The sequence below is a fragment of the Diadema antillarum genome, unplaced genomic scaffold, assembly GCF_040938485.1.
Source record: "Diadema antillarum isolate AM-2024a unplaced genomic scaffold, OU_Dant_1.0 seq00001603_RagTag, whole genome shotgun sequence".
Taxonomy (NCBI): domain Eukaryota; kingdom Metazoa; phylum Echinodermata; class Echinoidea; order Diadematoida; family Diadematidae; genus Diadema; species Diadema antillarum.
Genome location: NW_027272317.1, coordinates 232,783 through 246,925, shown reverse-complemented (window position 1 = coordinate 246,925; position 14,143 = coordinate 232,783). Strand labels below are relative to the sequence as shown.

The 14,143-nt window shown below is 40.3% G+C and overlaps 1 protein-coding gene across 1 annotated transcript; it reads right to left on the bottom strand.

Moving 5' to 3' along the window:
* Window positions 1–1,554: 1,554 nt before the first annotated feature.
* Window positions 1,555–13,589, bottom strand: LOC139711026 (cell division control protein 42 homolog). Its single transcript, XM_071622948.1, has 3 exons — window positions 12,883–13,589; window positions 10,890–10,948; window positions 1,555–4,284 (listed from the first exon to the last, which is right to left on the bottom strand). Exons 1-3 carry the CDS (start codon window positions 13,190–13,192, stop codon window positions 3,787–3,789), a joined length of 867 nt encoding a protein of 288 aa, XP_071479049.1. The 5' UTR covers window positions 13,193–13,589; the 3' UTR covers window positions 1,555–3,786.
* Window positions 13,590–14,143: the final 554 nt, after the last annotated feature.

The window sequence follows — 14,143 nt, the reverse complement described above, 5'->3', positions numbered from 1 at the left end:
CTTCCCCTATTTCTATACAATTCCTTCCCTTTTCTCTCCCCCTCTCTCCTCTCCCCTTAATCTCTTCGTCTCTTCCCTGTTCTGTATATTATTCATCTCTATTTAATCTTTCTCTCACATAGTACAGCCCTGTTTCATAATTCCCCTCTGACAATGTTCTGCTCTTATGTTCGTGTACCTATGCGCGTGATTATCAGTACACTATACAATTTTTTTTTTTACTTCGTCCGCTGGTTGTTTTATGAACATCAATGTCTCCATTTAACATATTCCTTCTATGCAGACAGCTGTATATTATCATAATTGGTGGTCGACGAATGCACTCTGCTTCAAAATAATTTGCTGCTGAACTGTTCCGTAAATTTCTAGAAATATACAGTGGAAACTCAGTATAAGATTTGTTCTTTATATCAGTTATTTTGTTGTATCAGTAGCCAATAAACAATACAAAACAAAGGAAATAAATTAATTGGGACTAGAGAAATTAGTTTGTTATATCAGGTATTTAGTTATATCAGATCTCTTTGTATCGAGTTTCCACTGTACATACATAACCCAGAGGGCGACTAATACACTTTTGACAAGATAGTGATTATACTACTGAGCGAAGAATTATATATTTAAAGGACTCGACATCAGCAGTGGCCCGGTGGCTAGGGACTACTGTCAGGCTACCAAACTTCCAAAAAGGTTATCTTTAATGGCCCAATTGGGCAGCTAAAATCAAAAATGAACTTTATAGTTTTTATTTAACGGGAAACCAGAAAATAAAAGTGAGCGTCGAGCCCTGAATACATATAATATATACACATACATGTATATATATATATATATACATATATATATATATACATTTGTATATATATATATATATATACACACAAACATGTTGAGTGTCTAGTATAATTGGCTCCACGAAGAAATGAAGAAACAAACTGGTAATGCATTTTTGGCCAATAAAGCACGAGTTTATTCGACTCAATTTTCGACGTCCTTCGCCTTCTTCAGGAGTCTTGAAAAATGCGTTACCCCTTTGTTTCTTCATATATATATATATATATATATATATATATATATATATATATTTATTTATTTATTTATTATATATGCTGTATATAAATTAATATCATGTGTATGTATATGTGTGTGGGAGTGGGCATGTAATAATTTACTAAACATACTCCAGTCCTAATTCATGTTCCAATTCAAAAGCTGAATTCTGTTACAATTTTTTCATCTTTAAAAATTATTAAAGGTCTCACATGCCTGTATGGAGGCAAAAGTGAAGAACACATACACCTGTTTCGTTCAATTATGCATGATTCCTAGCCCCAAAAGATGTTCATGGGGGTTGAGGTGATCCCTCTCCCCCTTGACCTACCCCTCCTCTCCAGCGGGCCAAACACTTTGTATCGCACCGAGACAACAGTATTGGGGATTATTTATAGGGTGTAGTTGCCTACACTGGGCAAATATCCAAAAGTTGGTCTTCCTCCTGATCTCTATACCGGTCTCCTTCATAATCTGTCCTGTCAATAGGAAGATGCAAAGGGATGGAGTTCCCTTGCAGTGAGGTAACAGAAAGAGAGAAGGAGAGGAGGTAACCCATCCCCCTGTGTCAAAGGAAAGAAAATACCAGGTAATAAGATGGACAATGACCTGTTGGGAAACACAAAGGGGTAAGACGTGTGCCTTGCAAACACCAAGTACAGACAGCTGGAGACTGAGATGCAATAAATCCAATTCAGTTTTATTTGATAGTCAATAAAAACGCTCCGGCGCATTAGCGGAACAATGACACAGACATCAAGCTGTCTTTCCTCCTACCATGGAGCATTAAAACATGACATCGAGAATGAGATCACCTTAACAGTTTTCCCCTGGTGAAGCATGTGTACACAACATTTTTTTTACTCTCTTTAGCTCTCTGGAATCATCACTCGCCATCCAATTCTAGCCTTACACCAGCACTGCTATACCTGGTGACATTCACATGATACAACATATTACATGAACAAAGAACAAAGTGAACATACAGCACAGGATTAAGACTAGACAGTAGAGAATAACCGGAGGGGCATGGTTGGAGGTTACTTCCATCTTTAAGAAGGGAATACGATTTTATCTGTTGGGTGGTCTGAAGGCGACTGAAGAAAAGGATGGCAGTCTGAGAGGAAATCTTGTGTCTTTTTGTTGAATTATCCACTGTATGAACAATGGGTGTTACAATAAAGAGCCTGAGCAATCCTTTTGTTTGCCAAAACCCACTCCAAGGGTGCATCATGGAAGGAGAGCCGTTGCGTAACACCACACAAGACAAATTGAGAGGGTCATACAATAGGCTCATCACCAGGGTTCAGGCTTGTGCCAATTGTTGGGGATTTGGTTTCAGAGGTCCACCCAATGGAAGTAGATAAAGCAGAATAAAGAAGTTTGGGGTCTCCTATGTTTTCCTGTTTTCATGGATTTAGAATCGATCACAGTCATGAATAACAAATGTAAAATGTAAAGTCTACAGTGTGGTTTGCTGGGTGTCTCACTTTTTGTATGTGAAAACTATTGTCACAGCTTTATAGAACATTTTTATTTTTTTTGGGGGGGCGGGGTGGTTAAAGAAAGTAGCACATGTACAAAATAGATGTCCAAAAACCACAAACAAATGAAAGTATTGAAATGCATTTTTTGTTTTTGTTTGGTTTTCCAATACGAATCAATATTAAGGCCATCTTCATTTGCTTTTTTATTCCATCTTGTTGTAGACTAGAATGACCAACGGGAGTCACAAGACATGATCATTTCTTAACAGGCTTATATTTACTGCTTCACCTTGATTTGAGAATTGCTTTGCGCAGGGATCAACTAAAATATAAAATGATATATAGAATATAATTTGAATAATCTCTCAAGTATTTACAACAGCAAAATACCAGGCTTACAAAAGCATTGAAACTTGGAAAGTCATATCATAAAGGATACACCATGATGGAAAACAGTCATCTCCTTCAGTGTGTAACTGACACAGCATAGGTTGAGCATGTTTACTGTACCCAAACTTCTGATATTCCTACTTTTCTATATGACGTACATACACAGAATCTGTATCATTACAAAATCATTACAGTTTGGTCTAATGTTCACTGTACAAGAAAATGAACATCATGTAATTATTGGAAATTAAATCCTCACACTTCAATTGATGCAAGTAATTATTTCAGTACAACTGATAAATAACATTGACACTACTACTGTATTTCCGCAGTGTGCTATCCAAGTAACTTAACAAGGATTGGAATAAGGTAGTACTGGTAATCCATTTTGGATGATGGTGCACAGTTTCACGGTTGGTTTCAGCACATCATACTGACGCAAGTATTTTCCTCTATTACATACAGGAACAGCAACTCCTTCAGTCAGCAGTCATAAGCAAATATCTACATCACTTGGATCACCAGCACAGATACACAAAACATAAAATATGAAGCGCAAGTATGCAGATGTATCATGACCATGACAGGCCAATCCCCTTTGCTGGTACTATATTTGCTCCCATCACTAATATTGCAACATCAATTAAAAACAACAACAAAGACCAATGAAAAAAGCTTCAGTAAAACTGCTGCTAATTTCATCTGCATTACATATATATTAAATATCACATATTAACATCAACCATTGCAGAACAAGAAAACAGCTTTGGCATTTACGGTTTTGCTTTTTGTTTTTTTGTACTGTCTGTAACAGCGACATCTCACAGTTAGGAAGCAGTCAACACTTCTGCTCAACATCTCATGTAGGAATGCAGCACAGCTTTTTCCAAATTGTTCCTTTCTTTTTGGGTTTCACCTCTGGCACTTTCTTCGGCAGCGTCAGGTTCTTCTCCTTCCTGCTCAGCTTCCTCCTCAGACTCTTGGATGACTTGGGTGGTTTAGTGTACTCTAGTCCGGTCAAAATGACATCATCGAACACTTCCTTGAGGTTGTGCTGTGTGAGCGCAGAGCACTCAATGTACTTGACAGCATTGATGCGGCTGGCCCGCAGTGCCGCCTCCTCCTCACAAATGGGCCTCTCCTGGTGCTTGGCCAGGTCGATGAGGACGTTGACGTCGGTGCGAAGGTCACACTGTGTGCCGATCAGCAGGATGGGGGTCTTTGGGTTGTGCTGCCTGATCTCTGGTAGCCATTTCTCCAGTACATTGTGGAATGAGGTGGGTGAGACAACACTGAAACACAGCAGGAAGACATCTGTCTGAGGGTAACACAGAGGCCTCAGTGAGTCAAAGTCATCCTGCACAAAAGAAACAGAAAGAATGCACATCTTAATTACACATGTTGTACATACTTTCCACAAAAAGACTGCAACAATGAGATTCAACAAAATGAGCGTGTAAAATCCAAGAAATTGACACAAAGATTGACATTACATGAAATCAACCTACCCCATCTAAAAAAATTCAAAAAAAGAGATGCGGCGTAAATCTAACTTCGTCGGTTGAGAATGATAAGGGCATTAAGTTGCCACTAAACCCATAGTGTTCAAGACAACTTAACGCCTTTCTCATTCTCAACAGACGACTTGGCCTACACATCAACTTGATGAGGGAAAACCAAGTTCCTAGATGTCAGAAATGTAGTAAATTACTTCACTACAGCAGAAAGATACATCTCAAATGGGCCATTTAGTTTCTGTTTATGCTTCATCACCATTAGCTGAAGTCATGATCCACATGAAGACGCATCAATAATGACAGCAAGCTCTGCCTGGAAAACAGCAGGGTTCATCTTAACAAGGATTGAGCCAATGCTGCCTCAATATAAGTACTTTCAGTAATGTCCACAGACATGCAGAGTACACATACTGTATGTAGGTCTGCACAATGGCTGCAATCATGCTATATCAACAATGTCTGCCCACATTGAATCCAATCTATATACTGTATTTGGATGCCTGCTGTTTTTCCCCCTTTTTTTCTCTGCCATATTCCTGTCCCCTACTCAACATTGTTGCAATGGGCTTCCAATTTGAGGCCACTTGCGACAAAATCAAGAGCTGCCACATCTTCTGGGCTTTAATATCCCCTTGTATTTTCCCACAAAACCATTGTTGCATCTATCGAAATCCATCTTACATTTTATAGGAAAATCCTCAGAATTCATCACAATAAAAGCTGTCAGCGTTACAAATCATGTGCAGTTTAGTTACTGCTTCAAGACATGGAACATCAATACTCCTGAATTGTGTCTTTTAAATTGGAATGCCCCAGGAGCAAAATGCTTACTCAGGCATTGTCAGGAGCTGTCATGCCTAGTACTCTAGAGGGAATAAATCGGGTCGCCTGTCCTGTGTTCTCTCAATTCATAATTATTGTGATCTGAACACGAAGAAGACACTTTCATGTAAGTTTGCTGATTTCACATTTCCAACTTTGGCATGAATTTGCAGATTATCTTGTATGCATGTTTGATCTGCACAGAATGTAATGACTGTGGGGTATTGGTATTATCCTACGGAACGAGTTATTAGAAGTGAAGTGGTCACGTGATGCTGAGACAAGGTGATATGGTTAAGGCACTGTGCCGATATTGACCCTGTTGCACACAAGGTCTACTTTGTTTTGTCAAACTGACCACATTTTTTAAAGTCCTGGACCAAGGTCTAGGGACACAATGCATAGGTACTCAAGTTCATGGCATGGTGCACAACAATATGCTTGTTAAGGGTCATCCGGTGTTATTGCTTTATGTGGGCTCAACTTATCTCTTGAAGAGCCTTGATTACTCTTTTCAATATTTAGACAACTGGTTAAAACCTCTTTTCTGTTAGTCTCTCAAGTAATGAGCCAGTTCAAGTACAACTTATTGATCTGTCCATTGTACAATACCTCTATAGTTGGGGAAAAAAGAGGGGAAGGGGTGAATAAGGGTCAAGGAAGGGAACATAAAATGGTATAAGGCAGGATACACTAATCCAATCTGAATGGATTTATGTAGCCCAGAGACCCAGAGGACAAATACGAGGATTTGCAAATCAAGATGAATAAGATTGTTGTTGAGATGAAATTTCAGGGATTCTGGGTGGGGGATTATTGGAGGTTTTTACCAAGTAGATTGAATGACCACATCCATATTAGGGGTGGACATTATTAATAGTGGATACCTTGAACAGTGGGAGTTCAGGAGACCCTTGACAAGGAGAGGCTTTGTGACCATACTTAATTGATGAAGGTGCTATTTCTGGTGGTGCACTGGGCAATGCCTCTAATGCCACAGATTGCCCCTTGCAAAATACAGACTCATGGCTTTAGGGGGGGGGGGGGGGGCAGCAAGCAGGGTGTTGTTGCCTTTCCTCTGAAGTGTTTCCTCAAGTATGTTGGGTTGGACTATCGAAAAGAATGCACTGACAAAGATAGAAAAGACCATCCCTGTATGAAGCCTTTGTGTGCGTAGGAAGCAATTCATCTGTTGGAGATGGGTCTTTGTTCGGGCAGGAAATTGATTTTCTCCTCGCCTCTCAAGATGCACGGTGTAAATCCTCTCCACATCCTCAACTCCAGTCTACATATCAAAATACGGTTCTGAAAAGAGTTTGGGTGCCATCGCCATACACAAGGTGTACAAACTATATCTTTGCCATGCAGTTGGATACTGCCTCTCTCTAAAATCAAAACTTCAGTACTTCCAGGGTGCAGTCACTTGAAAATTCAAACATCATCTGTGAAAAGAGACCACTGCCGAGAGAGTCATTCACAACATCTGTGGTTTCATAGAAGCTGCTACCCCACAGTGTTTCCATTTGTGAGCCAAGCAGCATTGCACACAAATGACACAGATGCAGGATTCTGAACACCATGTTTTTCAGCCCCACTTGCTTCCTTTCAGCAATGTTTGGCACTTCGTGAGACCTGAGCTAAGTCAACATCACTGTTGTTTGTTTGCATTATACCATGCTTGGCTGAGGCAGCCCATCCCCAGCAGCCATGATCCAAAATATGAACTTCGCAATTTCATAAAGCCAGTGCGATCTGGTTACACAGCACCGTGGCTGGGAAGAGAGCCACTGGTGTGTACATAAACATGATACCCACTGATATAAGGCGTTGTGAAACGGCCACAGTGAAGACACTACTGGTATTTCATAAACACTTCATGACCTGCACTGGGAAGGGACTTGGATGTCTGCACACTGAATAGTTACACTGCAGACAAAAGTAAGAAGGGACATGAGAATTCTCATATTTTCAAATTTATGACACTGGCTTCCATCAAACCATCCACTCAAACTCCCACTCCCTAGGTTCACTTGCATCTCAAGGAAAGACATTTCTTCACAAATTCCTGTGATCAAAATTATTCTGCCATAAAGCATAATATTATATACTACCAATTCCATACATATACACACTAGTTTCTCTTTTTTTTTTTTTTGCAAGCTATAATAATGAAATATTTCTCCATGAATGAAATCTCTTGCTGGAGCGTGCGTGTGTGTGATATACAGCAATCATGGCGCAGCGACCAACTTCATGAAGCACAATAAAATCACAGCGCCCAAGGCATTGCACAACAGCAGCACAACCAACAGTACTGCCCGGGTTGGATGAAGCAGTGCACTGTACAGTCAGAGCTTGGGGAATTTACACAGGCCAGGCTCAGTTGTTTGCCCAAGTATTGTGTGGGAGTAGGACTGAAGTGTAAAAGACGACCAAAGTACAACATGAATGCAACTTGAGGTTGTGACAAACACACTACAGGCACAGGCCTTTACTTATTCTGAAATGCTTAAATCAGTTCAAGGATGTATGGGCAGTTTGCTGCATAAAATATACTTTGTTTTGCAAAACTCTGTACTAGTCACAATGTTAATACAACATTGGCCTACTTTATGGAAGACTACTAATTTCAGAATGACAAAGCTCACAGTTTCAGAAAATCAAATATTTCATTAGTAACATCACATTCCCTGAGCTCATGGATTGCCAAACGAAGGTCATGGGTGCTTCTTGTGTACTTTTCACAAGAACAAAATATGGATATCCCACGCAGCCAACGGCAAATATTTGTAGACTTCTGGAGTGATGGGAGAGGGAGTGCTCTTCAAATCAACTGCTTTTCCTTTGGAGGTGGCGGACATTGGTTACCTCTCAATAGCCTCCAAAACCACACAACAGGAAACCATTAAGAGATAACCATCGCTCTCTTTTTCTCTCTACGAACTCTATCTGACCTCTCTTCAGCTCTATACTTGTCCATAAAAAGGTATGGTTTCCACATCTCTACTGTACCATCACCACAGTTCTTGTGTCTTCAAACTGTATGTGAAAATAAAACATGAGTGGCATGACCATGCACACACATACGTGCAATATTCCCAGCTCTCTGCTACTACCAAACCAAGACAGATTTCTTATAAAGCATGGAAGGCATGCCACAATTTGCTAGCTAACAGATGAGTACTGATTATGTACTTGAGGTGTAAACTAATATTACATGTAGGGCCTACTATGCGACATTTAAAATATTTTTTATATTTACTACTCTACTGTTTTGAAATGAACCATTCCTCTTCTGGACAATCTCGGGATGTAGACTATTTAAAGCATATCAAACAAAGTTTTGAAACCTATTTGGTTTTACTCAGTCTATTCCTTATGCATTAAAATACGTTCTGATGAAACATCATGCTTCTGTGCACTTTTTTCCCTATCAGAACCGATTTCAATGGTGGAGGTAAGTTGATGCCCTTCTCCAAGCTGCGCTATTCATGACCGGGTCACAGGGCAGCTCAGATTTTAGAGCTGGCAGACAAGGACTGAGAATTTGGGAAGCATAGCTACTGGAACGGGGCTAACTCTAACCCTCAGTGGAGCCAGGAGGCTGGTTTCTTGAACACCCCATGAATTTGTTCTGGGGATATTGGCCATTGTGCGAACAAAATACCCACTTCAGGGAGGTATGTTGCTTGCATGGCATTTGCATCTAATTAACCATATATACACCACGTGTGCAGGAGAAGAGGGTGGGGAAAATCACTTGACTAGTGAATAGGGTTGGAAGTTTATGCACTGGATTAGCTGACTGTAAAATAAGCAGTCTTGTTGTACCAAATGAGGGAAGGAATTCAAACTCTTTGAATGCTGGACAATGGCATCATCATGAATCTACACAGTACACACAGGATACTCTATGGCATGGGAAATCACATTGAAGGGTATACTGCATGCATCCCAGCAATACCTTGATGTACACAGGGTGGATCACATACTCTAAATATACCACTATTAATGCTCATCAATCTACCAAACAAAGATGTCTGACTGTATTACTATTATATGATTTCGACACCAGCAAATTCCCACTACTGTCTTGTGTCAATATCTGCAAGAGTTCAAGATCCCTGTTTCAATTGAAAGAGTCATGATAAATTGTAGAATTTTGCACTACCGGTACATGTTATCCACTGCAAAACCTAACTACATGTGGCTAATAGGCCTACTGTTAAAAGCTATAAATGAGAACTTTTTGAAGTGAAAGGGTGCTGGTAATGCATAAAGTGAAGATTTGAGGTCTATACAGCTGCAAGTCTCTCAGCAGCAATGGTGCTTTCATCTAATTTAACCAAGGCTTTGTGTTGTCTTTTCTGTAGCTGCTACTTATATCTTGCCTGGTTGTTAAAGTGATCACAGAGCAAGCCGAGACTTCAAAGCAAGTACAATGTATAGTGCACGAAAATAAAGTGACATGCTATCTAAGATGATATCTTTGATAGCATTCTACCCTTCTGCCATTACTGAACACTGTGTATACCAGTAGCTTTGCACTTTTTACAATTGCCAGTTCCACATCATTTTTGGACTTCATTTTTTTTCTCTCTCTCTAAACACGAGTGTTTGGCTCCATCAGTTTTGCACCCTTGTCCCACACTTCCAACAGTGCTGCATGGGCGGAAATCAACAAAAGTTGTCCAAACATGGGTGGTATTGAGCTCCAAACGCAGCAGGGCGTTGGGCGGCCGGCGCCATGATCTCATTATTTGAGCCTGCTGGAAATATTGATCAGGCCAAGAGCAAACTGTACATTTTCTGCCATTAGGCTTGTTGCATTGTTGTATTCTTTTCCTCTCTCTATCTCTTCTTTTCTTTTTTTTTTCTTTTTTTTTTTGGGGGGGGGGGGATGGGTTGACATGAATAGAGCAGGGATGTAACCAGTAAGCCTATATCAAAATGTCTGTTTAAAGCACAAATATGAATTCATGTATTATGTAGGCCTAAACATGGATACTGCCCAATGAGGCAAGGATATTTTCTGGGAACAAAATGTAGATCAGCAATGTATGGATGTTATGTCAAGATGTGCACTTCACAATTCATTTCTCCTATATGCAGCAGGTGCCACATTGTATTAACACTTCAAAACCTTGTTTTCTATCATTTGTACCAGATCAACAGTTCTTGATAAGCAACACCAATTGAATGAAAATCCAACAAACATGACAGCGCATAGAATAAATGGTTTGCAATTTTTTTTTTTCCTGCCATGTTTCACACATCAACACCTACCTTAATTGGGCAATGATGGCAGAGTAGGCACAGCAGTTTTAGCGCGGAACCAAAGATAGATTGCAACCGATATGCCATTTTGGCTGTACACATTGCCTGATGACTCACGGCAATACAAACATTCCACCATAACCTATCACAAACTTGCAGTACAGTAACTGCGTTCTGTACAGGGCAGAATAACGCCCACACAATCTGTATAATACTGAATCTAGCACACACCACTGCAGTGAACAGAAATGTTGAATTTTACAGCAAATAGGTACCAGTAACTATACAACTTTGTATGTGACAGTGAAAAGCAATAAAAATAGCAAAGAGGTTATTGAATTCTCACCTGTCCTGCAGTGTCACAGATTTGAAGCTTGATTGGTTTGGAATCCACTCTGATAACAACTGCAAGAAAAAGAAAATAGCAAAGGACAAAAGAAAGACAGGTTACACTGAGCTCACTCAAAGACAACTTCAGTCAAAACATGTCCTGTGAGAATGTAAAGACATACATTCACTTGTCAACAGATGCAAATGCAAAAGAAATATCATGCATATAATTCCAGAAATTGATATCTTGGGATATGAATGTTGCTATGCATAGCCCATACAAAATTGACTACACATACTGGCAGATCACAAAGTAATTTCACTTCGAGTGAATATAAAGAACCACACTATCCCGGACAGGCCATGCGATATGACCGGAAGGCTTGGCAAGTCATTCATACTCATCCCATTGTAAAGCGATGAATAGCCAGCCAAACACAACAAAAGGAGAACCCTCACTTTTCTCTTTTTCCTCGCCCAGTTACCCCAATCTACCATTTGTGTTACCTTAACCACAAAGACTTGATTCTAGGCATCTTAGGTAAATGATGGTGAATAGGCAGGCTGGTCTCAGGGTTACCTTCTTGAATCGAAAGACTGACTGGGGACAGCGGAGCATGAAGCATGCATGAATGAGGCTAAACTCTGAGTGACTAATTCCAAATCCCCCTTGCCTGGGACCACAGACTAGCAAGAAGAATTAATAACATGAAAAGAGCACATCCATTTACTTCACTCTGTGTCTTTATAAGGTGAAATTTTCCAGAAAAAGAATGTTCTAAACTTTATATTTTGCTTCTCTGTTATTGGTGAACAACTGATTTGAATTTATATGTCTCACTAGAGTTGCTGAGATTTAGAGAGAAATTACAGGACAAGTACTTGTGTGCAACTGTGGGCAATTGCATTTTTGTTGTTTTTCCTTAAAATTGCTCATCTTTACACAGGTTTTTTTTTTTAAAGACAAGATCCAATAAGTTGCAGCATAAACTGGTTATCTTAAAATCCTGCTACTTAATATATTTCAACACTTTTACTGTCCAGCTCATATAACTACTTTAAATCTGTGAAGTCTTTTAGTCATTGTCAATGTCACATCAACAGCTTTCAAAATTTTGATTTGAAAATTGATACGGAAAGGGGGAAGGGGGAATTCAGGTCATTTAGAGACCAATTGATCACAATTAACAAACTAGCATCTGCTTGCTCCCTGCCCCACACCTTGCAAATCCTGAAGCCCCCTGCCATGTCTCAGGACTGACAAAAATCAATAATCACACAAAAAGCCAATTTCGATTGCTTCGCCATCTGTCTGTGTTTTGTACTCTCCCATTGTCCCCATGCGACGTGGGAAGCAGCACTGGGCCTGGGCAGGCATTGCCTTGATATGTATCCTTAGCAACTGCTCCCTCCTTCTACGAACTAGCACATTTTCATCCCTTCCCACCAATCATGTTGTATCCCACCTACAACTCCAAGTTCACCTTTACTTGATGACCTCAGCAAAATCCAATTTGGATTCAGAATATATTTCTTCTTTCTTTACATTTTATTTAAATTTCATCACTTCTTGTTCACTTTAATGTACAACCATTAACATTTGGAAGGCACAATGAAGGTAAAAAGCTAGGACCATAGTAATATTTCAAGTTAACAACACTATCAAATCACCATATTTTGTATTAATGTAACAAAATGACTAACTGAATCGACCTGATTCACCATGGCTAAGCAACAAAAAATTCAATACAACAAATAAATTAGCTTCTCTTTGTGTGAAAATTGACAGACATGCACGTGCAAAACCACTTGTATAGAGAGCCAGCAATGTAAAAAAAAAAAAATCACATACTAGATTAGATAACATAAACAATGTGCAATATCATGGCATCAAGTGGTCATGATGATGACCAATGTAATAGTATTTTTTAAATCAAATACAGAGACATGACAGTATGCTCAGGCAAAACATGTTTGGTTTATTACAGGCGATATTTTTTTCGTAGTACCTGAATAATTGTCAAAGGCAGTCGGCACATACTGCACTGGGTAACCGTTCGTGGTGTAACTAACAACTAAGCTGGTCTTTCCGACAGCTCCGTCTCCAACAAGAACACACTTCAGTTTGGTGTCACAATCTATTAGGTCATCATCGGAATCATCCCGCAGGACGAGACTACTCGGTGTACTCGGCGGGTGTGTCGCCGACACTCTGGGGTGGATATTAGGAGGCATGGCTAATACGTCGCCGCTCTGCTGCACCTGGTCTTGAAAAGAACCAACGTCCCGATATTCCTTGGTAAAACCAGCTAGCACCATCGAGATTCCAACATATGGAATAGTAATCTGTCTCCACTAAATGTGAACATTCAAGAAAAAGTCGCCATGGCGTAGCATCCAGTCAAAAATGTCCAACTAAAGACATACAGAATCGCGCCAACTCGTCGTGTGGTATTAACGTCACGGTCATCCGAAATGGCGAGGGTACTTTGCTATCGTTCGAGACTCGTCTGACAGAATTCTAAAACAACTCTGGGCATCCCTCCGTTGGCTTGTTCATTTTACTCGTCACCAGTAAGAGAGCTTGCTCATTCTTCCTGCTTTATTCCAGAAAATATCCACCAGTAATATACGACGTTTTACTACCTGGACCGAAGTCGCGACTTCAGGAATTCTGTCTGCTTGCTATGGGAGCGCGTGCTTGCAATGACTCTACCACCACCATCAAGCTGATGTGTATTAGTGAGCAGGTAGCCAACCGCATTATTGCATTGGCAGAGGATGTACGCTTGACTGCATAATTCGTAGCTGTAGTGAGATGCGTGCAGACGACGAGAATTTTCAGCTCAGTCAGCTGTCATTGCAGCTGGGTTGGTTGCTAGAACCAAGGAGGTACTAGGCAAGCCTAGTACCTCCTTGCTAGAACTTACACCAGTGATGCGGTCGGAAAGCGATGACGTAGCGCATACGAGTGAGCTCATTGGTCGCTTGTCGTCTCGTTCCCATAACAGAGTGCTCCGAAGTCACTCCCTTGCCACAGGCGGATTCTTGGATTGGGGTCTGATTCAACGTGAAGTCATCCCACACGGTGGCATATCCAGGATTGTGGCGTGTTTTGGTTCACACCCACGTCATGGTTCCATCATCAGTTCAGACAGATCACGGTGCACGGCGCCATCTACACCTTGCCGTACACAAATGCAACAACGTAACCTTCATGAAGAATGAATCTCGTTTTGAAAATATTGCTCGCAATAATATAATCATTCA